At 35.0% G+C, this 22,718-nt stretch overlaps 1 protein-coding gene across 2 annotated transcripts; it reads right to left on the bottom strand.

Moving 5' to 3' along the window:
• Nucleotides 1-9,136: 9,136 nt before the first annotated feature.
• Nucleotides 9,137-22,065, bottom strand: LOC142617099 (golgin candidate 4). 2 transcript variants are annotated; one of them, XM_075789792.1, is made up of 15 exons: nucleotides 21,496-22,065; nucleotides 19,627-19,725; nucleotides 19,386-19,514; nucleotides 17,097-17,243; nucleotides 16,748-16,880; nucleotides 16,602-16,666; nucleotides 15,666-15,833; nucleotides 15,420-15,533; nucleotides 15,041-15,187; nucleotides 14,029-14,325; nucleotides 13,819-13,884; nucleotides 10,990-11,192; nucleotides 10,781-10,835; nucleotides 10,049-10,234; nucleotides 9,137-9,579 (listed from the first exon to the last, which is right to left on the bottom strand). In XM_075789792.1, exons 1-15 carry the CDS (start codon nucleotides 21,697-21,699, stop codon nucleotides 9,259-9,261), a joined length of 2,334 nt encoding a protein of 777 aa, XP_075645907.1. In that variant the 5' UTR covers nucleotides 21,700-22,065; the 3' UTR covers nucleotides 9,137-9,258. The 2 variants fall into 2 exon arrangements, with proteins under 2 accessions (XP_075645907.1, XP_075645908.1); XM_075789793.1 differs by lacking the exon at nucleotides 21,496-22,065 and having other exon boundaries at nucleotides 19,386-19,543; nucleotides 19,627-19,710.
• Between the last annotated feature and the right edge of the window lie 653 nt (nucleotides 22,066-22,718).

Here is a 22,718-nt window from a genome sequence, read left to right as displayed (position 1 = left end):
TTTTTGAAAAGCACTTTTGCCAAGGTCTCTCACAGTCATACTAAGTCTATTGTTTGCTCCAACTCTTTCAATGTTGATACTTAGCATTTGGTGAGTTCTATGGATGTTGATTTTTTTGTTAAACTATGTTATTTTGAATTTGGATTGAAGTGTGTGTACTTCTTTTGGCGTGTAAAGAACTTATTTCTAGATGAATGTTATATTTTTGTTGAACTATGTTATTTTGAATGTGGGTTAAAAACTTGAAGTGAATGCATTACTTTCATGATGTAAAGAACTTATTTCTATATAGATGTTATATTTAATATTAAGCAAGTTGAAATAAGTTGTGCTACATTCGTGTCAACCCAACACGACCTGTTTATTAAACTTGTCAAGTGGGTCAAGTTGTGTCAACCCGCTTGACACGACATGAACACGACATGCTAACCTGAATTGACATCCCTAAATTAAAGGTATCGTATTCCTCATAAAATTAGTCTAGCTAATCTAGTTTTACTATGTAATAAGATCAAGGTTTCTAGATTTTGTCCTAAAAGAATCCATTTGGCAATTTTTCGTTAGACCTCGACATCCAATCTCGCCATTTCCAATTAGGTTAAGGAGTGTATTAAGGGAGACCATTCAGCAACTTACCCTATCAATTGCGCCTAATCAAAGGATTCCTACTCAACATCTTAAGACACTTAATTTGGTGAATGCTTGGGTTTGGTTAAATAGAAAATGAGTGACATGCACAAAAATTTTTAAATACTAATAAAAGCATGAATAAATTTTCTGCGAAAAATTAGTTTTATTCAATGATATAAATTTAGTTTCCACTTCATTATATTCCAAATATACTTAAGAATTTTCTCCCAATTGCAACAGCTCAGAAACAAAACCAAGATCATATACTTAAAAATTCTCAATTTTGTGCCATGCAACTCTTATTAATGAGGAACCCGAGGTACTCCATGCAAAGAATAAAGAGGTATGGAGAGAGAGGGTCTCCTTGACGGATCCCTCTTGAAGGATTTCAGCTTACCTCCATTGAACAGGATTGAGATGTTGGTTGAGGATATGCAGCTCATGATCAACTCTATAAGCATTTGGGGAGGAAAAAGAAAAGCTTTAAGGACTTTGTGGATGAATGTCCATTCAAGGCGGTCATAGGCCTTGGCAAGATCAACTTTTATGGCCATGAAACCCACCTTACCTTTCTTGTTATCTAAGGAGTGGATAATTTCTTGAGCGATGGCAAAGTTATCTAACCCCCTCCTCCTTGGCACATAGGCTGCCTGACTAGGGAAGATCACCTTATCGAAGAGTGGTCTAAGCCGCCCTACGATAATTTTAGTAACCACTTTGTAAATGGTATTGCATAGACTAATCAGTCTATAGTTGTTAAAGCTCTCTGGGTTGGGGCATTTCAGGATAAAGGATATCGAGGTTTCATTCAGAAATACTGGTACCACATGTGACTCAAAAATGCCAGTTACTTCTTTGCAAATAGAGCTTTTGACATTTGCCCAAAAGTATTGGAAAAACCCTGTGTGAAGGCCATCCACTCCTGGGGCTTTAAAGGGTTTAGGGTCCACAATCCCTGTCTAGTCTCCTCTTTCGAGACAGGGGCACCCAATCTTTCCTTATCCTTTTCAGAAAAGAAATAGCAGGGAAAGCTATCAAAATCTGCTGAGTGGATAGAGACATGCAGCCATGTTTCAAAAAGTATTTGATATTCCAACAGAATAAAGTTTTTAATTTCATCCTCATCTGTTATCCATTCACCCACAGAGTTTTTAATGCCCCTTATCTTGTTTTTGTGTCTCCCAACAAGAGTTGACACGTGAAAAAAGGACGTGTTACGATCCCCATATGCAGCCCAATTGAGTCGAGATTTCAAGGCCCAATACTCCTCTTCTTCTTGCATGATTGCAGAATATTCCTCTGTGAGGTCCTTTTCAAGTTGAATGAGGAACTGATTAGGCCCATTAGATAGTGCTTTTTGGACTCCACTAATTCTTGCCAATACTCTTTTTTTTTGGGGCAAAAAGGTTTCCAAAAATAGACCTATTCCATTGCTTTGCATTGTCTGTGAATTTTTCAATAGGCAAGCCTAAATTCAATTCCGAGCCTCAAGCTTTCTTAACTACATTAGGGAATTTAGGGTGGTGTATCCACATGGTTTGGAACCTAAAGGGCTTGTCATGCTCAACAGGGGGGGTCTAAAAAGCTCAAGAAGCACAGGGCAGTGGTTTGAAAACACCCTGGGCAGGTGGGTCACAGATGCTTCAGGGAAGAGAACTCTCCACTCAGGGTTTGCAAAGCATCTGTCTATACACTCCAACACCAAGTCCGAAACTTGTCTTAAGTTAAACCAGGTGAATTTGGGCCCAGAGAAACCAAGGTCCAAAAAGTTACAGGCATCCAAGCAATCTTTAAATTCGAGGGCTCTGTTGAGATTAACCCGCCTACCCTTAAGTTTGTCCTTACCACGAAGAACGTTGTTGAAATCCCCTAGTAGTAACCAGGGAAGTTTATGAAGTTAGGCTACTAGGGATAAGTTAGACCACAAGAATTTCCTCTCAACCAAACGGGGGCTAGCATACACAGGAGAGATAAACCAGGTTGAGTTAGAGTTACGTACCTTAATGGTGGCGTGGATCTCTTACTCCGTTGCTAATAGTACAAAGACTTCGACCTCTTCTCTCTTCCACAGAAGCCAAAAACCACTTGTGTACCCAATTGTATCAATGGTGAAGAACCCATCAAAAGGGAGCTCCTCAATGATTTTAGCAGCTCTATCTCCACCCACCCTAGTCTCAATGATGATCATAATAGAGGGAAAGTGATTCACCATCATCTCTAAAACTTGTCTCTTAAAGTCCAAATTCAGGGCACCCTTACAATTCCACAACAAGATATTCATTTTTGCACAATGGTTGTTGGGGATTTCCACAGGTTTAGTTCCCATTCTGGTTGAAGCAATCATGCTCCATCCCAACCTCCTCAGTAGGTCCTTGGAGGCCACCCACTCCGGCTTCCACATCGCCATATAAGTCAAAATTCCCTGGATTTCCTCTCTACAACATAGGAGCAAATCGCATCTCTTGACTTGGTTGAGAATCTAGGACAGCTTCATGGTGGGAAAATTCCCCAGGTGAGTTGCAACCGAGCCCCTAAAATCGATCACTTTTCTCTCCTGGACTAACCATCCCGATTAGTCCAAGTGGGGCATTACCAATGGCCGCCTTAGCTTGTTCAACTCCTACGCTTCTATCTCTGAAATTAGAGGTACATCTGTGAGGAATTTCCACCATGGGTTTGGCGTTGTCCCCCATGCCAGATGATCCAATGGCAAATTCCCTGTTCTTACACTGGTCTGAGTAATCGGGAAGAGGTGCTTCCATGCTGCGATCAAATCCTTGTCGAACCATCCCACTATGTCTATCAGGGCAACTCTGATCTGGGCTATCACCTCGTCTGGGATGGGAATGGCCTTGTTTCTGTGCCATATCGCCCATTCCATTATGGGCTGAAGGGGAGATGGGTGAGCGTTGTGTGACATGGACAGGGCTTGAACTTCCCTCAGGTGAGAAGAGTTTTGGGCTAGAGGTTGAGTCTGGATTGGGGTGTTTCAAAGATTTTGTTCCTTCAGCATTTGAGCCTTTATTTTCAGTAGGTGGCCTCATGACTTTCACCTTCTTGTTTTCTTGTCCAACCTTCTGATATGATTGAACACCCTACACACTTCTCGATGGAGTCAGACTGGCGTCCCCATTTCTCTTTGTGGTTTCAACACATCCTTCATGCGTGTAAATTTCTCCAAGGTCACGCGATTTAGAAGTGGTGCCTACTGTTTTAACAGTTCACGAGGCCTGGCCCGCTTTGAATTGGAAGGTCAATTCAAGGTTAAAAGGTGTCAGATTGTTGCTGAAAATTTCTTCCTTGCCCTTAGTAACTTTGGAGCTGGAATCTAGTAGCTGGTTAGGAGGTTTGGTCCCACGGCCTCATCCATTTTGGACTGATCGTTTCTTTCTAGTGACTAACATCCACTCTCTGAAATTTGAGTCAGTTGGTTGGCCCTTTGGTTCCTAAAGGGTTGGGAGGGTGGTTCATCCTCTCCAGCCTTCCCCGTTGGTTGTATATGGTAGCAACAGCTCTCTTGCTTGTGACCCAATCTACCACAGCAAAAACATAGAGACGAGATGCCTTCATACAAGACTTTTTGACGCAGTCTACCCACTCTAACAGTTGTTATCAATGGTTTTGTGAGATCAATCTGAATGGCTCGCCCTTGTACCCGTTGCTGTGTATGAATCAATCCTGAGGACAGGCCAATGGCGTTTCCAATCTCTTGGAGGACTGAGGAGTCGTAAAACTCTATAGGAAGCTCTGGGAATCTAACCCAAACAGCAACAGGCCTTGAAGTAGGGCTCCCAAGGTTTGATCGCGAGGAAATGCTCCTTGATAAACCAGGGTCCTCCTCAAATAACTTGTCATAATCTTAATCATCACTAAAGTTTATAAGGAAAAAATCCTTCCCTAAGTCCACATAGTCCATCCTTGCAGTAGGTTTCCATAAGGTATTGATTTTCAAAGTGAGGTAGCTATATCCCACAGTTTTACCATACACTTTCACTATCAAGGCCTTTGCCCAAGGGGCTCTAATACGAGGTTTGGTTTCCTTTGAGAGTTTGACATCCACCATACCCTCAATGAGGTCATCAAGCTCCAAGTTAGACTCTTCCTCATTTTCTTCAGCCTTATCAAAACTGAAGGCTTGAGCATAAGCTCCAAGAATATCACCAATTAAACTGTCTTTATAACTTACTTGTTTACGAGGTGGAACGAAAGGCTTGTCTCTAGTATAGTCCTTGAACTTCTTTACACTCCTCACCAGCTCTGCTTCTTCTTCGCTTGAACACTGGGTTGGTTGTTGGAACTCAGGCTCCTTGGGTACATTCATTGATGTTTTCCCCTTTCTTTTATGAGAAATTATTATGGCACTAAAAAAAAAAAAAGTATATCATCACCTCTTTTGGGGGTTTTGTGGAGTCACTACTTATTTTTATATTAAAAAATTAAAAAATTAAAAAAAATATAAAGTACATGAATAATACCGAGTTCTTATTGATTTGAACACTTACACAGTTACACTTGATAGAAAGAAACTATACAAGGCTTTGGTCCTATTTTACAATCTAAGTAAAAAGATTACAAAACTTTGTTTCCTAGTTACAATCTATCAACAATAAAGACTACTCTACGAACATGATGGGAAGGTGTTAGACGTTCATCCTGCCTAAATAGAATGTGGTTTTCTAGACTCTAAACGACCATCTAGGTACCCATATGCAATAGATAATGAGATGCAAAAAATGCTATGTTAATTTCCTAGTTCTATTGCTAAAATGCCATTCAAAAATCTTAGATTTGCATCTTATTCCATGCAAAAATAAAAATAAAATAAAAATAAAAATAAAAATAATAATAATAATAATAATAATAATAATAATAATAATAATAATAATAATAATAATAATAATAATAATAATAATTCATTTTGTTGTAAAAATTATGGTTAGAAAGTCAAGATCAAATTTTACGATGAAAATTAATGAATTCTAATAGAAGATTCGAATCTGGTTTTATGATGTAAAACAGAACAAATTTTGAGTTAAAAATATATATAAATATGTTTTTGGAGAGATAAAAATGAACGAACTTTATGAGAAAAAATCAGATTTGTTTTTGTAGATGTAGATGTAGATGTAGAAAGGAAGGAATTTTATGAGAAAAATTTAGATATGTTTTTGTAGATGAAAAAGGGAAAGAATTTTATAAGAAAAAATCAGATTTGTTTTTGTAGATAAAAAAGTTTTATGAGAAAATTCAGATATGTTTTTGTAGATAGAGAAGTTTTATAAGAAAATTCAAGTCCGTATTTTGTAGATAGAGAAAAAGAATAAATTTTATAAGGAAATTCATATCTGTTTTTGTAGAGATGTAAAAAGATGTATCTATGCAAAGAATTTCAAATCTAGATGTAAGAAATGTATTTATGCAAAGAATTTCTTATTTATTTTTAAGATAGGAAACAAAAGAATGATTATCATACATGAAACAATGTGTAGATCTAAAATTTCATAGAATAATTTAACCCTAGATCTACACATATGAATTAACAAACAATCCTAGACTAATCATGTGAATTAAGATTTGGAAAAGAAAATCATGCAATGAATAAGCATTATATAAGATCATGCAAGGAATGGAATATTAAGAACACACATGTTATTCACAAAATTTTAAATAAAACTAAAGTATACCTGCATGAATAAATTCTACAAAGGAGAATTTCAGTAGAAATCAGAGAGAATAGATCTCTCTAAGATCTAAAGAATTGTCACTAACAAAACAAAAAATCCTGAAAAAAAAAAAATCAAGAGGTTCTTTAACATTAAGGGAAGAGGGGTGCTGAATCTTTGGTGTTCTCTTCTATTTATAGAGGTGGTAACTGCTTTAAAAATAAGCTAAAGTTGTCTTGAAAATTAGTAGACACCAATTGGGTGAGTTTTATCCCAAAAAAATTGTATATGCTAAATTTTAGACTTAAAAATTTTTTTAAAAAAAGAAAAGAAAAAAAAAATGTTTTTGGAAATATTCTATGACGTGTGCCAATTGGCACTTCACAACTACCGATCAACACTTCACAACTGCCAATTGGCACTCTCAAAGTGCCGATTGGCACTCTTGACAGATTCGTCCAATTTTCATTTTTTATACATTTTGGACTATTTTCAACATTTTTTCTGAGTTGGAAAATGCACCTAGACATATTTTAGAATTATATCCATGATAAAACTCATCCCAAATTGATAATTAAGCCTTTAAAATAATTATTTTAAAGATAATTATCCTATAAACTTAATTATCAGTCCAAATTTAATATTATCAGCTTATTTCTTTTATTCCCATGCATGGAATCACATTTTAATAAAAATATTCCACCAATAACCAAAATTCATTCAATTAATTCTAATTGTTAACCAATCAAAATTAATTTTAATTAATCACATGTGATAGTTTCCACCCAAATGAATGCATGCAAACCGTTAAGACTTGATATTGTGATATCTTTCGACTTGACCGCTACAACTTACATATCGCATGCCTAACTGCCCAAGGCCAAACCCACAAAAGGCTACCATACCTCACTGCACTTGTTGCCCACAACACAGGCATGACATGCAGCCTCCCAAGCCATAGCCACGAACCATCACATTTGCGGAGCCGCTATCATAAAGCCACTTGCATAGTTGTGCTCCACCAAGAGGCAATACATAAGTCACATCCTCTAAAGCATCAAGGATCTAACACAAGACAATGCGTAAGTTGGTCTAGTGGTAAGGGCTTGAACCAACATGCCTCAAGTCATGAGTTCGAATTCCTTCACTAGTAGGCAGCTCCTTATACTCCCCACCTAAAGGCTATTCACCTAGCTCATCCACCGTAGTGTGCAGGGCCGGCCCTAGGCTTTAGGCCAATTAGGTCCTTGCCTAGCGCCCCCTTACTAAAGAATGCCCCAAATTTGGAAAATAAAAATATTTTTGGGAGATATTAAAACATTTTAGTTTACATTTTTTTTTTTCACTATTAAGAAGGCTCAGAATTAAGTAATGCTAGAGATAGACGTGTTACTAATCACAAGTAATTCAAATAGGAAAATGTTAAAAATACTATATATTTTACTACATAACTTTTATTTATTTAATTATTTTACTAATTTAAGTGTATACGTATGCAAAACTCTCTTCTACAGACTTAAATCCCGACTATTGCCCACCACACTCCACAAGAATTTATACTTGTGGAGTAATCACTGCACCAATGGTGCGTGGTGGTCTCCATAACTTTTATAATTTGATGTGACAATGAATATAATAGGTGGATTTCAACAAATTATTGAATGCATTTTTGAATAAATATTTGTAATTGGTGATATATCTTTGTAATTCTTATGTTGTAAATTTTATAATATTTCTAGTATTTTTGTAAGCCTCATGTCATTGATCACATTCATTACAACACCAGTTTATAGTAAAATTTGTTATAATTTTAGCATTTTCTCAAAAAAAAATCATATTAAAAAGTAAAAAGACTAGATTTTGAAAAAATTATTATATAAAATACTAGTTAAATATTATTTAAGTGATAATATAAGAACCCTATTTGAAGATTTCGCCTTAGGCTTTCGAAACGCTTAAGTCAGCCCTGGTGGTGTGGGGTCTTAACCCGAAAGTGGTTAAAGTGCTACTATAGTCACACTCATGTAGAGAAGCTACACTGATCATCGTCCTCTAACCATTTTTCAGTTTAAAAAAAAAATTTTAAAATAAAATAAAATAAAATACAAGATACACACAACACAAACACGACTTAGTAAATACGAAGCTTATTTTCAAGACAAGGACTGACCACAACCACATTTCCAACTGACTTTTAAGGAAGCCTCTTGAATGCTTGTTTTTTAAATTACTTACCCCCATTGTGACACACTACATCAAGACCATTAAACTGCTTCAAAATTCTCGAATATATAAAACTACTAATAATGCATCTGTTTTTTGAAACATTGATAAAGAGATTAAAGTGTTAGTAATTGGTGTAATGCTAACGAGAACTACACTAAATATAAGTTGGACGGTTGAACCTCACACACACACACATGCACTGTTATTAATTGGTGTAACGTTTAAAATAACTAATTCCTCACACCCTCCCCCCCAAACAATCACAAGCTCGTGTGTGTAAACGTGACAAAATCCTGAAATATTAGCACACAGGACAGCGTGGCACCCACATTTTTTGTTCCAGTAAACAAAATTGAAATGAGACATCAGACAAACAATGTCGCTTGAAATGCCAGAATTTTTTTTCAACCCCTAAAATTTCGTCTTAGAAAGTTCAATTTGTTCATCCATGTTTTTTTATCAATGTGAAACTTTCAATTTGTTTAACTAAGTTTGTCGTCGCCTTTCACCCCCACTTATAAATGAAGAGAACGTAGGGAAGGTGTTACCCGTTTTGGAAAGGAAGGGGAGCGGTTTTCCCAAATTAGACATACACAGTTACATATAAGATCCAAAAAGAACAGCCCACACAGCCAACGGAACTCTTTATTTGAATGTAAAAGAATTGATTGACAAAGATTGCTACAACATGAACACATATAGTAATCTATACCTTTGATTAATTACATCCATTTCCTTTTCAATATTTTGGAAGCAGTCTTGAGATTTGTGGGGTGTTATCTGATGATGAGAGAGGTACTGTTGAAAACTCAGAATCAAAATGTTCAGAATGCCGAAAATTTCCATGAGAGGGAAAAGGACTAGAGTTCTGGCTAGGTGAGAAATTTAATCTTGAGAAACTTGATGACACAGTACCGGCAGAATTTGTTGCATCAGCAACTGCAGCATTGGAACCTCTTCCATGTGAATCTTCCTTGGATCTTCCAGCAACATCTGCCAAATCCCTTCTCTCTCTTTCATTTTCCGTGAGAAGAAAATCAACCCACAGATCTGCAAAAGACTGGTAGAGAAAATATATGCTTTAGGCTAACCATTGCCCTTGCTTAGAGGACAGAATTCACAAATGCATACTTGATATCAGACTAGAATGTTAATGCTTGCAGAAGACGTCAGAATGGAAGTATTTTTTATTATTATTGATAAGTTACATGCACCCAATGGATCTTGAACTCACAACCTCACCCACCATCTCATTATTATAAGAGAAGAAAATGCCTAGTCATGCTAACCATTGCCATCAATAGAACAATTTGATCAGCCTCAATTCCAACATTGGGGGCATGTTTCAGGTCAGCGTATCTGCACCAAATCTAGCCTAGAGTCCAGAGCATGCACTAATGACCAGATGCACACACAAAAAAAGAAAACGAACAAACCCACCAACAATGGAAAGCATTAAAAGACCATGAGCAAGCAAAATACATTTTTGTAGATATGGATATCAGTCAATCTTAAGAAAAAATGATTACCTGGTTTTCGGATGCCATTGTTGCAGCTGATTCAGCCGAACCTCCTCCCAAGATACCACCAACTAGGCGGCCAGGTAGCCCTAGTACTCCACGAACAACACCTTTGCCTGCACCATGTTGAGCAACACCAATCCTTTGCTTGTCTTCATCAGAGAATCCCAGCATGCGAACCATAAGATCCAGAACCTGCCCAATTATATAATAAAAATTTCTGAGAGGACAACTACTTCAACCAGTATGGAAGAGTAAGCAATTAGCTTCCCCAGCAATAGTAGCCAACATGAGACTGCTGTAGGCCAGTGGAATTTATGCAGCCAAACTGTCTTAAGTGGCTGCAGGAAACAACTGTCAAAGTCAAGATCGTTTTCAGTGAAAGGTCCCCACCTCAACATAGTATGTTACCAAATGTTTAATTTCTGAGTCAGGGATGTCAATCTAGTAAATGTATTTTTTCCTTTTAATAGTTCTTTATATTTCTTTTCCAGCTTTCCCCTTTACTTTCCTTCCTTCCACTATGGGTTCATTTCTTTTAGAATATTCAACTTGGAAATCCAGACCATCTAAAATGAGAACTTGTTAATCATCCAAGGCCTTGGTGATATCCAGATAGAAATCACCCAATTAAATACCCCACTAACTTTGGCATGAGCAATTTTGTACATGTTGGGAACAGAGATTCATTCCCAGCGTGCATCCTGAAGGAACTATAATCTTAATATGAAATAAACATACCTCTTTGCTGTGATTTCTTTGGAAGTAGGTCACCAGTAACTTGATCACAATGCGCCTGCCAACATTTACCAGTCATATTATTATGTGTATACAGTCTCCACCTCACACGAGGCAATGTAGTAGTGCAGATAATGTGTTCATATACAAAAAATAAAATGATAACCAATGTTAAATGGCAATAATTTTAATTAAAATTTAAACCTACTAACCTGTCAACAAGATAATCTGAATCCATCGACATCCGATTAAGCCTTGTCATGCTCTGCTCAAGAGCACGCCGTACTTTTGCATTGTCTTCCTCAAGCTTATTTACTCTGCTTTTCCATTCTTCTAGCATCTTTTCAGATTGGGAAAGCTTGGCCAAAATTTCTTCCTTCTCCTCCTTTGATACTTCTGCCCGTTGATCTGCATCCTAAAGATGACAAAGGAAAAATCATTGTTTAAAAGAATAGACCATTAAGAAAACTATAAAAATAAGTGGTTCAAGATTTAGAGATCCAACCAAAGGTTCAACTAAAATCAAACCGTGCCACCATAAATAATTTAATTAACAATCATTTCAGGCTAAAATACTATTTCATCCTCTAAGTTTGGTCACTTCTAAATTGATCCTTGGCTATGAAAACTAGCAATTTACACCATCAAATATATCAAGAATGTCAATGTTCCCCTTCCATCAACATCTGTTAGAATCTTACAATTAATCCACCCACAAATGACATCATTTTAAATAGAAAATAGAAAAATGACACCATTTTCAAGTGGGTTAACAACGAAAATGTGATAGATCATAACAAAAGGAGCACAATAACAGTCAAGGGTATAAATTGCAAGTTTTGAAAGTCAAGGGACCAATTTGAAAGCAACCCCAAACTTAAAAGTGTGTAAAGTACATTTTTGCCTTTAAAATGAAAGTAGAGGGACCAATTTCAAATGACCCCAAACTTAGAGGTTGTAAAGTGCATTTTAGCCTTAATTTATTTTTTTATTGATTACAAGGATTGTCAATAATGTTATTAAAATTAAATTTCACAGAAATATATATATATATATATATATATATAAAGTTTCTATATCATTAGTGAAATGGCACCAAAAAACTTTCTTAAATTATATATAACTAATAAAATGACCTTGGCCAATAGTCACTCATCCCCTCCAATGCCCCCCAACCACACCCCCCCTTCCCTCCTCTCCCCCCAGCTCTCCTCTTGGTCTTTCCCTTTCTTTCAAACTCAACATTAAAATCTGTGAAAAGGAAACATCCACCCTAGTTATAGAGCAAACATGCTACAAAAAACAAAGCAGTTTTACAATTTGGAAAGAGACTGGTAAATTCAAGATCCACTAAACCTTTATGTTCTCAGCAACCTCTCTCTCTCTCTCTCTCTCTCTCTCTCTCTCTCTCTCTCTCATATTCCCTTTTTCACTTTCTTTCTCACTTGAACAACCAAAGCTGTGAAGATAAAGGTCCACCCAGGTTAAAGAGCAAACAGGCTATGAAGAACAAAGCAGTGTTAAAAGTGTGTATAAGACAGGTTAAGATTTTTTCTGATGAGCCAGATGTTGGGGAATTCCAATTTAATTGAGAAGGGGGATGGGGTCTTTGCGGGGATGATTTGCATCTAAATGTTGCTGTTATCTGACCTTTTGCAGGTGATGAAAAAGTGAACAACAAACCACATTTTGAACCAAATTTTAAAAGGGACAAAAGTTTTCCTCCAAATTGGTTTGGAGGAATCTCCTCCAACCCATTACATGGTGGTTCATAGGACCATCCATGTGTATTAAATTACATAATTCATTACATCATTTAAAAAAGTCACATTGGCTATAAAATAAGTCATTTGGCTAAAAGTACACATGTATTAAATTATATGATGCATTAAATTATTTAAACAAGTCACACTAACTATTAAGTAGGTCAAGTGACTAAAAGTAAGTGGATAGTCTTCTAAAATTGACAGGTAGTGAATAGGAGGAACTTTCCTTCATAATGGTTTGGAGGAAAACTTTGTCCTTCTAAAAATTCTACCGTGTTGGATTCTGAATTCCCATTTTTATTAATACGCATACCAAAATTTCATGTTAATCGGATATTATTTATTATTCGATCCATAATCTAATGTTTTGTGAAGAATTTTAAGTTACAAAAAACTTTTATCATTTTCTAAATAAAATAGTCATTGATCTCTAAACATGTTTATATTTCGCAAGCAATAAAAGTATAAGGAGACAATATAATTAATGAAGGACTTGTCAAATACATATCCAATAAAAAACAATTGAGTGATATACCAATACGAAAAGTTACACCAACCAATACATATAACATAATCGATATATATATATATATATATATATATATATATATATATATATATATATATATATATATGGTAATTAATTTATTAGAAGAGTGTCATACGAGTGCAACCCAAATACACTGGAAGTTTGCAAAAGATACACCAACAACAATTAATTAAAATTTTTTTAAAAAAATGAAATTATTGCAAGAGCTCATTGTGGCGTCCATAGTAGAAACTGCACACCAGCTAGCTTATAAAATAAATATAATGACTTTATGAAACAAAATCATAAGACTGGAAAGAAGGAATCCTTACTTCATTTTCTAAATAAAATAGTTATTGATCTCTAAACATGTTTATATTTCGCAGGCACTGAAAGTATAAGGAGACAATATAATTAATGAAGGACTTGTCAAAACACACATCTAATAAAAAAAATATTGAGTACCATTACTAAAAGTTACTTGAACCCAACCAATACATATAATATAATCGATATATATAAAGTAATTAATTTATTAGAAGAATGCAACACAAGTGCAACCCATATACACTCTAAGTATACAAAAGATACACCACCAAAAATCAGTTAAAAATTTAAAATAAATAACCAGCTGCATGAGCCCATTTATTGTGGCATCCATAGTAAAAAGTGCACACCAGCTAGCTTATAAAATAAATATAACAATGACTCATAAAATCATAATATTGGAAAGAAAGAAATCTTACTTTCAATAGCTTGGAAAGTTTAGCTGCTTCTTCTCTTGCCCGTGCCAAATCTCCTTCTAAATGTTCCTATACATGCAATAATAAAAAATAAATAAAAACCATGACCTAGAGACAGCATGGCTATTACCAACATGTCCATGCGAGTTTCTAATGGTTACAACCCCCAAAATCACAAACACAAAACAGAAAACAAAGTATTCATTTGTTTACCTTAGCTTCAATTTCTGCATAGTACTGGCCAAGAGCAGTTTGAAGATTAAGAAGCTCAACATTTTTGGCATCAATAATGGCTATACAGTTTGCAAGTTTTTTATTCAGGTCATCAATAATGTCCTTTGACTTCAGAATTTCATTGTTGTTGGACATCTTAATTTCCTCCTGACTCGCAATGGCCAGCTTCAAAGCCTTTTCCAAACGTAATATTTGAACCCTTTGATGTTCATTATTTTCTCGGAGTTGTTCAATGATTTTGCTGTCCTCATCCATCTTCTCAGATTCTTCAAATTCCTATATTATTTAAACAAGAAAATTACATTTAGCTTTGGCTTTGGAAAGTTTTAAAACTAGATATATTGAGAAACAGCCACAGAGTCCACTAAAGCAATGAAAAGTGAAATTGACGCAGCCAGAGTAAAAGTTAAACATCCAGACAACAGAAACATTGACAGTCTATAAATGTAAATTAGAAACATTTCCATGCACACAGATAGAGGGAAATATAACACCAATGCAGTAAAAACAAGCTCAAAATAAGAAGCTTGGTCATTAAAAAATCAAATATCGAAGTCCTAGTAAAAGAAAGTATACTGTAAGGGCCAACCACTGTATCAACTGCTTCTCTCTTCTAATTATTACAAGTGATGCATCAACATATCATATATGAATGGTCCTTACATATGCCTCTGATCATTCAGACCACCCAGTAATATGTTATCTTACAATAGAAATGAAATGCATGTAAGAAAGACTGAAAGAGATTGTTCCACTGCATATTATCCTCAATTTTAATCATTTTGATACCAGTGCTAAGTGCTAACAGTTGAAGCTTGGTAAAGCATAATCAGTAATTAACCAAAAAAAAAATCACTAGAAAGATTCACTAAAAAAATCACTAAAAAGAAAAATTAGGAAATTTCACATTGCTTATAACTAACATGTTAGTGCAGTTGAAAAAATTGGGTGGATTTTGCTAGATATAATTAAAGATTTAAAGGCATGTGACCTTTTCTAACAAATGCTGCTTAAGGCGGCCCAATTCTTGTAATGCTTTGTCCCTTTCACGGCGTGTTTCCTTTAAATCTTTATCCAGTTTTTGCAAACTTAGCTCCATTTCTTCCTTTCCAGGGAAACTTCCAGATGAATCTTCCATCTGTGAAGAACAATTAATAATAACTCATTTACAAGGCAAGGAGACAATACAAGTGCATATCAAAAATTCACAGTGATGTAAAATATTTCACTTAACATCATTACAAATGGGGGCCCAGCAAACATGACCTGCCAGAACAGGTCAAACATACTCACTAGAGGGGACAGAGAGTGAGAACCATCTTAAGCACTAACAGAAAAGTAACGCATTGTGTTCCCAAAAATTTATATACCTCATTCACTATAGTTGGATGCTTAGTCAAAGACTCTGAAGGACCTGACAATACTTTCTCAGTTAAAGAGTTCCTGCTCATTTTTAAAGAAACCTCCAGTTCATCTTTCTCCATCTATACAATGATATATAATTTGAGTGGATTCAGGGGCTCATCATTTAATAAAAAGCAATATAAAATATTTTGAGTAATAAGATACGATTCTTCACAAGTGAAACACAAGTTAATGATACACAAACTACCAACCTTAAGACTACTATTTTCCATTTCCAGGCTTGCAATTACTCTTTTCAAACTCTCCAAAACGTCATCAGTACCTTCATCCTCCCGTCTATTCAGCTCCATTTGCAGTCTTTTTATTTCTGAAATTTTCTCACCCAGTTCATTATGCAATACACTCATTTCTGTGGAGGTCTGCCAACAAAGAAGATTACATGCCATACCAAAAACACAGCTTAGATGCCAAAAACAAGAAAAAATAAAATTAAGGAAATAAGAAATACACAAATACGCATGATTGCTCATGACATGCAAGACTGCAAGAGGAAAACATCCCAACACTGTTAGACACTAAGACTACATTCAAAAAAATGTATATATATCTAAAACCCTATTACTATGTGTAAGTGATGCAAGAGTATGCTGAAAGCAGGGGTCATTCACAAAAAATTATATCAGCACAGATATATATATATGTTATAAAGACCCTAAAATTACCTGTTAAAGAAACATCCTAAATTTCAAAGTGTAAGCCCAACCAAAAAAAAGGTCCGAAAATTTGTCAAAGAAAACTGAATATACAAATTCAATTTAACAATGTGTGCATATAAGATTGTTACATCTCTAATTTTATAGATGCCTTTTCCAGAAATATTAATCAATCAGTAGTCAACTAGGAAATAATGCTATTAAAAATTAGTATATTCTGACCACCTTCCCCTCTCCTCTTCCTCCATCTCTCTGTGTCCCCAACATACCCCTAGTAACTTTAAACAAAGTAGTGTACATACTTTTCCCTTTTTAAACAAGAATAAGACAATTCCAGTACCTAACGCTCAAAAACAAACTGAACATATGAAAAGGGGGGGGGGGGGGTAATGATGAGTGTTATAGCTTTATAAATGAAAATCAAACAAAGTCAAAAGCCTATCAAGCAAATCATAACCTGATTTCAAAACTCACTTTGTCTCTGTCTAATTTTAGTGATTTGAGCTCCTCCTGGAAAGATTCATTTAATTTGTGTTCCTCTGAGAATGGAAAAAGAAAAAATCAGACATATTAAAACAACTTGTGAATAATTTCTGAATCTTCAGAAAGCACAAATGTACCATGTAATTTTGACTGAATATATGCCAACTTATCACGTTCTTTTTCAAGTTCCATCCTCAATTGTTTTATCTCAGCATTAACTTGCACTCCTGCAGTGGACCTATTGCTTTCTTCTACTGTATCTGCAAGCAACTAGAATGCATTCATATATCTGCCGTCAAGTTCATTCATTATTATAAATAATAAAGGGTAAAAAGTACTAAAAAGAGAAAAGAGTAGAAATGAATAGACAATTGTAGTATCAAGATCCAACCAAAACTATGGAACAGAGAACACATATAAACTAACTATGAAGTTGCTCAAACTTCCTCAGAAAACTCAAGTTTTCAGAATAAAAGGTGCAATTACCTTCTGACCATTGTGTGTCTGGTTTCCAGCATGAGTGATTCCATTGCTTTTTCCATCCTGACCATTGTGTGTTTGGCTTCCAGAATAACGGTTTTTCACTTGAGTTGTGAATTTATGTTGTCGCTTTGGTGATTGATCAGGACTTCCCTGCACAAATTCAAAATAACCCAGCCACCCCATGTCAAATCATTTTTTTAACTAATAAACAAATAATGTGATTTTTCTAACAAGGTGGAAGCACTCTTTTTTTTTTTCAGTAAATAAAATAATTCATTGATTAAAATGGGCAAGGCCCCAGTACAAAGTATAAACAGGACGCTAAAAGATTAAAAAAGTCAACACACATGTTTAATAAATAACGTGATAAATTTGAAAGAATTATTCAAGGACAACATAACAATCAAGTGATCAACTAATCATATACAATAGAAATATAACATTTTATATAATTGTCATGTCTTACAAAACACACACAAATATGACATTCAATAATTATGAAATGAAGTAAATGGTTGAATCACCACACACACACACACACACACACACACACACACACACACAGATGGGTTCAAGTTGGTTGAAATACATTTCTGCCCATATCATTATTAAATATTTATTACTGTCTTCCACCTCAGCTTACCAATTAATAACATGTTTTTTTCTCTTATTTATTAAATTCAACCATCAAATGTTTAGTGAGATAGGGGAAAAAAAACCTGTGTATGACAAAGTTTTGATCAGAGAAGAAGTTTTGCACTAGTATTTTGAATGGACTACGATCCACAGAACACGATTTAGTAGTGTTGAAGGTTTATTACCCCCATCCAATTTTACAACTTCAATAATAAGAGAGCAAAAGTCTAAAAACAAATGAAAAAATAAATGAATAAATAAAAACTAAACTAAACTAAACTAAACTAAAAAGAAATTTGCACTCAATTTAATTACTACCCACTCCTTATGATCTCTTCTTCCATATCAAATACGATAACATGCCTCTTCGACATGTAGCAGTTACTGTGGAATGTCCCAGCTTCATTAACTAATGAATTGTTGGTCTACTTTTTTGCATATAAGACTATACTAAGCATCAAATATGAATTGCATATGTATGCATTATAGGCAAAACTTTCAGAGACCAACAACAATGGTGAATCCTTCTCATCGCTTAAACTTTGGGATTTGTAAAAAAAAAAAGGGGGAGAGAGAAGAAAGAACTTGTCAAATTATAAAAGATAAAAAATAAAAAAAAAAATAAAAAAAGAGAAGAAAGAGATAGTAAAAATTAATTAAAAACTAAGTAGGTTAACTTTTGTAGAGTTACACTAGGTGTAACTTGAACCCATATATATATATATATATATATATATATATATATATATATATATATATATATATATATATATATATATATATATAGACACACACACACTCTTGTACAAAACTTTAAAAAGTGTAACAAAAAATAAAGAGTTCACTTAGTGAGCAGCTAAGTTGTAAGGTTGTGCTTTGTAATCCTCATTAAATATACTCAATATAGTGAACTAAATCTCTCTTTCTCTGTAAACATAGATAGGCATATTGTCAAACAATGTAAATTCTTATCTTTCTTCATTGTTCTCCTTATTCAAACCATTGAGTGATTACACAAAACCACTTACTGATTACACAACACCACTTGTAGTCTCGTAGAAGTGCTGGTAATGATCAATTACCAATTAGCGTCAAGTCCTATTGGAAAGAGACCAATCTAGCCAATAGCTAATTATTTATCCCAAAAAAATAATAAAAAAAAAAAAAAAAAAACTGATTACAATTTACAAGCCCTCTCCTTACTTTCACAGCAACAAGGGTCATCTTATGAAGGACATTAACAATGGCTATTAAGGAAAAATTGTAGGCACGCATTCATTAAATAATGTCAAGGACTCCACTGTATGTGTACATCTTAGCTAGAAACGTAAATGAATAAAGGCTCCTCTTAAGTGACTCACTTCATAAGATAACTCTGCTTTAAACACTAATTTGAGGGCATGTCTAGCCCAATAAAAAAAATTACACGGTAAGGGTAAGGGAAGGTTATGGAGCAAAGCCATACAAACTTTCGCCTAAACATAAGGTTTGGTGAACTACAAAGCTGACCAGCTTCTCTCTAAGTCGTAGTGTATCAAACACCTTTAACATGCAAACAGAGATTACCAAAATAGTGTAAAATGGCACAACATTGTCTAAAAAGCATATTAAACACACAAATACACAATAGTCTTCATTTTACTGTAAATCAAGTACCTCATGCACATTGACACCATTTGATAATGCTTTGGCACTTTCACTTCTAGACGCATTCATAGCTGCATTTGTTGCATCCAAATTTTGTTTTAGAGAGCCATTTTCTTTACTCAATCTAGAAATCTGATCCTGTCAAATGGGGGAGGTGGAGGGAAAAACTTTAAAATGTCAAAGGGATTTAAAACAGTAGTTTGAAACATATTTGGGATAAATATTGAGATTCTTGAAATCATTAGAGTACCTCTCTTTCTTTCAACAAAGCCGCATAATTAACTGATAAAGCTTTAATTTCTGCTTCAGATTCCTGTAATCTCTTGATTTCAGCTTTGTACCCTTCAATCTAAGATAAAGGAAAAAAATATAATGGAAAAACATATCAGTTAAACCAAGTACTCTGGCTAATAAACAACTCTGCCAGTGTCTATGCTTAGTGTCATATGTTTTGTTCACAGCCAATAGGCCCAATACATAGCCCCAAAAAAAGAGAAGAGTTGTGATAGGTTGTCGGTTAGAATAAAATTTAACCACTTTTTAAATGGATTGACTACAGATACAATTTTTGATTGGTCTCGGTGTTGGGGTTTTACTGATTGTTCCTTTCTCTTTGAGTTTATGTTTTCTCTTAAATTATCTTCCTGATTTCCTTCTTTTTTTGTTGTTTGTCTTTTCCATTTCCTGCTGTTCATCATCATGAGCGTGTTTTTTTTTTCCTTACTATTCTTATCAATAATATTTCTCTGATTATCTACAGAAAGAAATACAATTTAGGATGTCCCCTACTGGCAAAGCACTACATCAGACCCTGGATTCAATGAAAAGTGGGCCAGGTTAGCTAGGTCGTTCCCTGTAAGTGACAAGCTACATCATTGCTCAGGAAAAAATAAAAGTAAAAGCAAGGTACGGACAGTCATATTTAAGTCTTAAAGAAGACATTTTTGAGATTAGGGGTATAACGGATAGAATTTTGTTGATAAAACCTTTTTTAGGAGAAGAAAAAACTAATTATAATCAGTGCATACACTCCTCCAATAGGTTAGGAAGAATCCATTAAGAAAACTTTTGGAAGTGGCTAGTTGTATTAAAAGAGTGACTAAAGAAGTACTCAGATAATCTAAAGAATGTGGACGACCAACTAAGGAGACTTGGTGTTGGAATGAGGAGGTACAAACAACAGTAAGATCAAAGAGAGAGAACTATAAAAGCCAACTTAAATGTAGAGACGGTGCATGCCACTCATTCAAATTATAAAGTGGCAAAGACAGAAGGAAGATTAAATGTCCAATATGCTAGGTTTAAGATTTATGATGAATTATACAGAAAGTTGGGGACGAAGGATGGACAAAATCATTTTTGTAAACTTGAGAAAGAGCAATATATAATGAGTGAAGGAGAAACACTCTAAAACTATATACAAGAACCAGATACTGAAAACTGTCCAAATTCCAAGGAATTTAGCTTATGAGTGACACAATGAAACTTTGAGAAAGAGCAATTGAACATAGATTAAGACATGAAACAACAACATCAAAGAATCAATTTGGTTTCTTTTATTTATTGAGCTAGAGAAAACATATGATAGGGGTACCTAGAGAAAAAGAGAAGCTATATTTTACTATTAGTGAAGAAATATTAAGTTGATTAAGGATATGCAAGTTAGCGTGAAAACAAGTAGAGGCATGAGTTGCTATTATTATAGGTTTGCGTATTCTTGCACTGGTTATGGATTGGCTCAGAAGCTTGGTGGTTGTGCTTTTGGTTATACTCCAACTAATGAAAAATTGATTTGGTAAGTATACTCATAAGATAAGCCAACATCAATACATGAGAAGGAAGGATTTAATAATTAAGATTTATTATTGACGCTGCAGCAGTACATTCGTTGGTTGATCTAATTACCAATATCGGGAATACTCAGTGCACATTTGCCGAATACATAAGATCTAAACTTGAGAGACCCCAAAATTGGAAGTTTAACTGACAAAACTTCTTCATCTATGTAGACAAATTAAATTAAATTAAAGGTTTGCTTAGATACCAAGCAAGATAAAATAAAAAATTGAAAATGAATTGAATGAAATTCGAATCCAAAGCGAAATTCAATGTGGAATACCTCGGGATTAAACGCTGAATCGATCCCATTCAAGAGGGAGAGGGAATGCGCGAAAGGGTGTGAATTCGAATTCGAATTCGAATACGAATCGTGGAGTCCTCCATTGCGTGAGCCATAGATCCCGAGCTCGTCGTCGCCATCGTCGTGAACTTCGAGCGCGATCTTGCTCACTTTTTCTTTGAAATTTGCATACGAAGTCCACATCTCCTATTTCACAAACTCTGCTTATTTTCTTATATTTTATGAAAGATTAAGAAATCGGAGCAGAAGAAATCTCAATCGGTTATGGTTATGCGAGCGAGAATTTGATTTTGCGGGAGTGGGAAACTTTTGGTTTCGGTAGATCTGATCTCATCTCATCTCATCTCATCGTTTGAAGAGATTGGGAATTTTTTTTTTGAGAAGTGAAGAGATGGGAATTGGTTTCCTTCCACGAATAAAAATAAAATAAATACTCCTATATAATGTAAATATTTGAGGAAAGGACACGTTACGTTACGTGACTAATCAAATTATAGAGATAAATATATGCTTCTCAAAAAATAAAATTTTAATAGATAAATCATAAATGGGTAGATCTATGTTTGGCCCGTTAATGTAACTGCAATTGTAAGGATTTGAAAATTCTAAAGGGCATAGATAGGACAGGAGCTTCCTTTGGGGGTCCACTAAAAACTCCAAGAAGATGCATTGGGTTGGCTGGGGTAAAGTCACTGCCCAAAAGATATGGGAGGGCTAGGGCTTCAATCAGCTAAAGGAAGGAATACGGCTCTCTTAGCCAAGCTTAAATGGAGATTTCACTCGGAGGACAATGCTCTTTGGACCAAGGTGCTAAAACTAAAGTATGAAACCAAGCAGCGCCTAAATTCCAGAAATGAATCCAAGCTACCAGGGTCACCTATTTGGAAGGGCTTAAAAAAGGGAGAACATGTGTTCAAGGAGGGTATGAAATGGATTCCGGGTCATAAGAGTAATTTAGATTTCTGGTTGGACAGTTGGTCGGATTTGGGTCCTCCTAGATCCACCATCCACGGCCCAATCCCTCTAGAATCCACTAATCTTAAAGTTAAGGACGTCTTTCTTCCTCATGGGTGGAATTGGTCGGCCATTCCTTTTGATCTGCCTCCAGACATAAAAGAGAGTATTAAAGCCGTTCCTTTCCCCATCGCAACTAGAAGTGGAGATAAGCTAACTTGGAAAGGGTCCTCCAATGGTGCTTTCAA

The sequence above is a fragment of the Castanea sativa genome, chromosome 11, assembly GCF_040712315.1.
Source record: "Castanea sativa cultivar Marrone di Chiusa Pesio chromosome 11, ASM4071231v1".
Classification (NCBI taxonomy): domain Eukaryota; kingdom Viridiplantae; phylum Streptophyta; class Magnoliopsida; order Fagales; family Fagaceae; genus Castanea; species Castanea sativa.
Note: the sequence above shows the minus strand (reverse complement) of the source record. Positions and strands in the feature narration are given on the sequence as shown.

What these genes read in the sequence shown, in the direction of transcription:
- LOC142617099 (XM_075789792.1), bottom strand. Translation starts at nt 21,699, where the DNA reads ATGTGGACTTCGTATGCAAATTTCAAAGAAAAAGTGAGCAAGATCGCG. An exon ending in TGGAAAATAGTAGTCTTAAG is followed by an intron (nt 15,534 to 15,665) that starts GTTGGTAGTTTG and finishes ATCATTGTATAG; the next exon opens with ATGGAGAAAGATGAACTGGA. An exon ending in ATGCAGAAATTGAAGCTAAG is followed by an intron (nt 13,885 to 14,028) that starts GTAAACAAATGA and finishes TTGCATGTATAG; the next exon opens with GAACATTTAGAAGGAGATTT.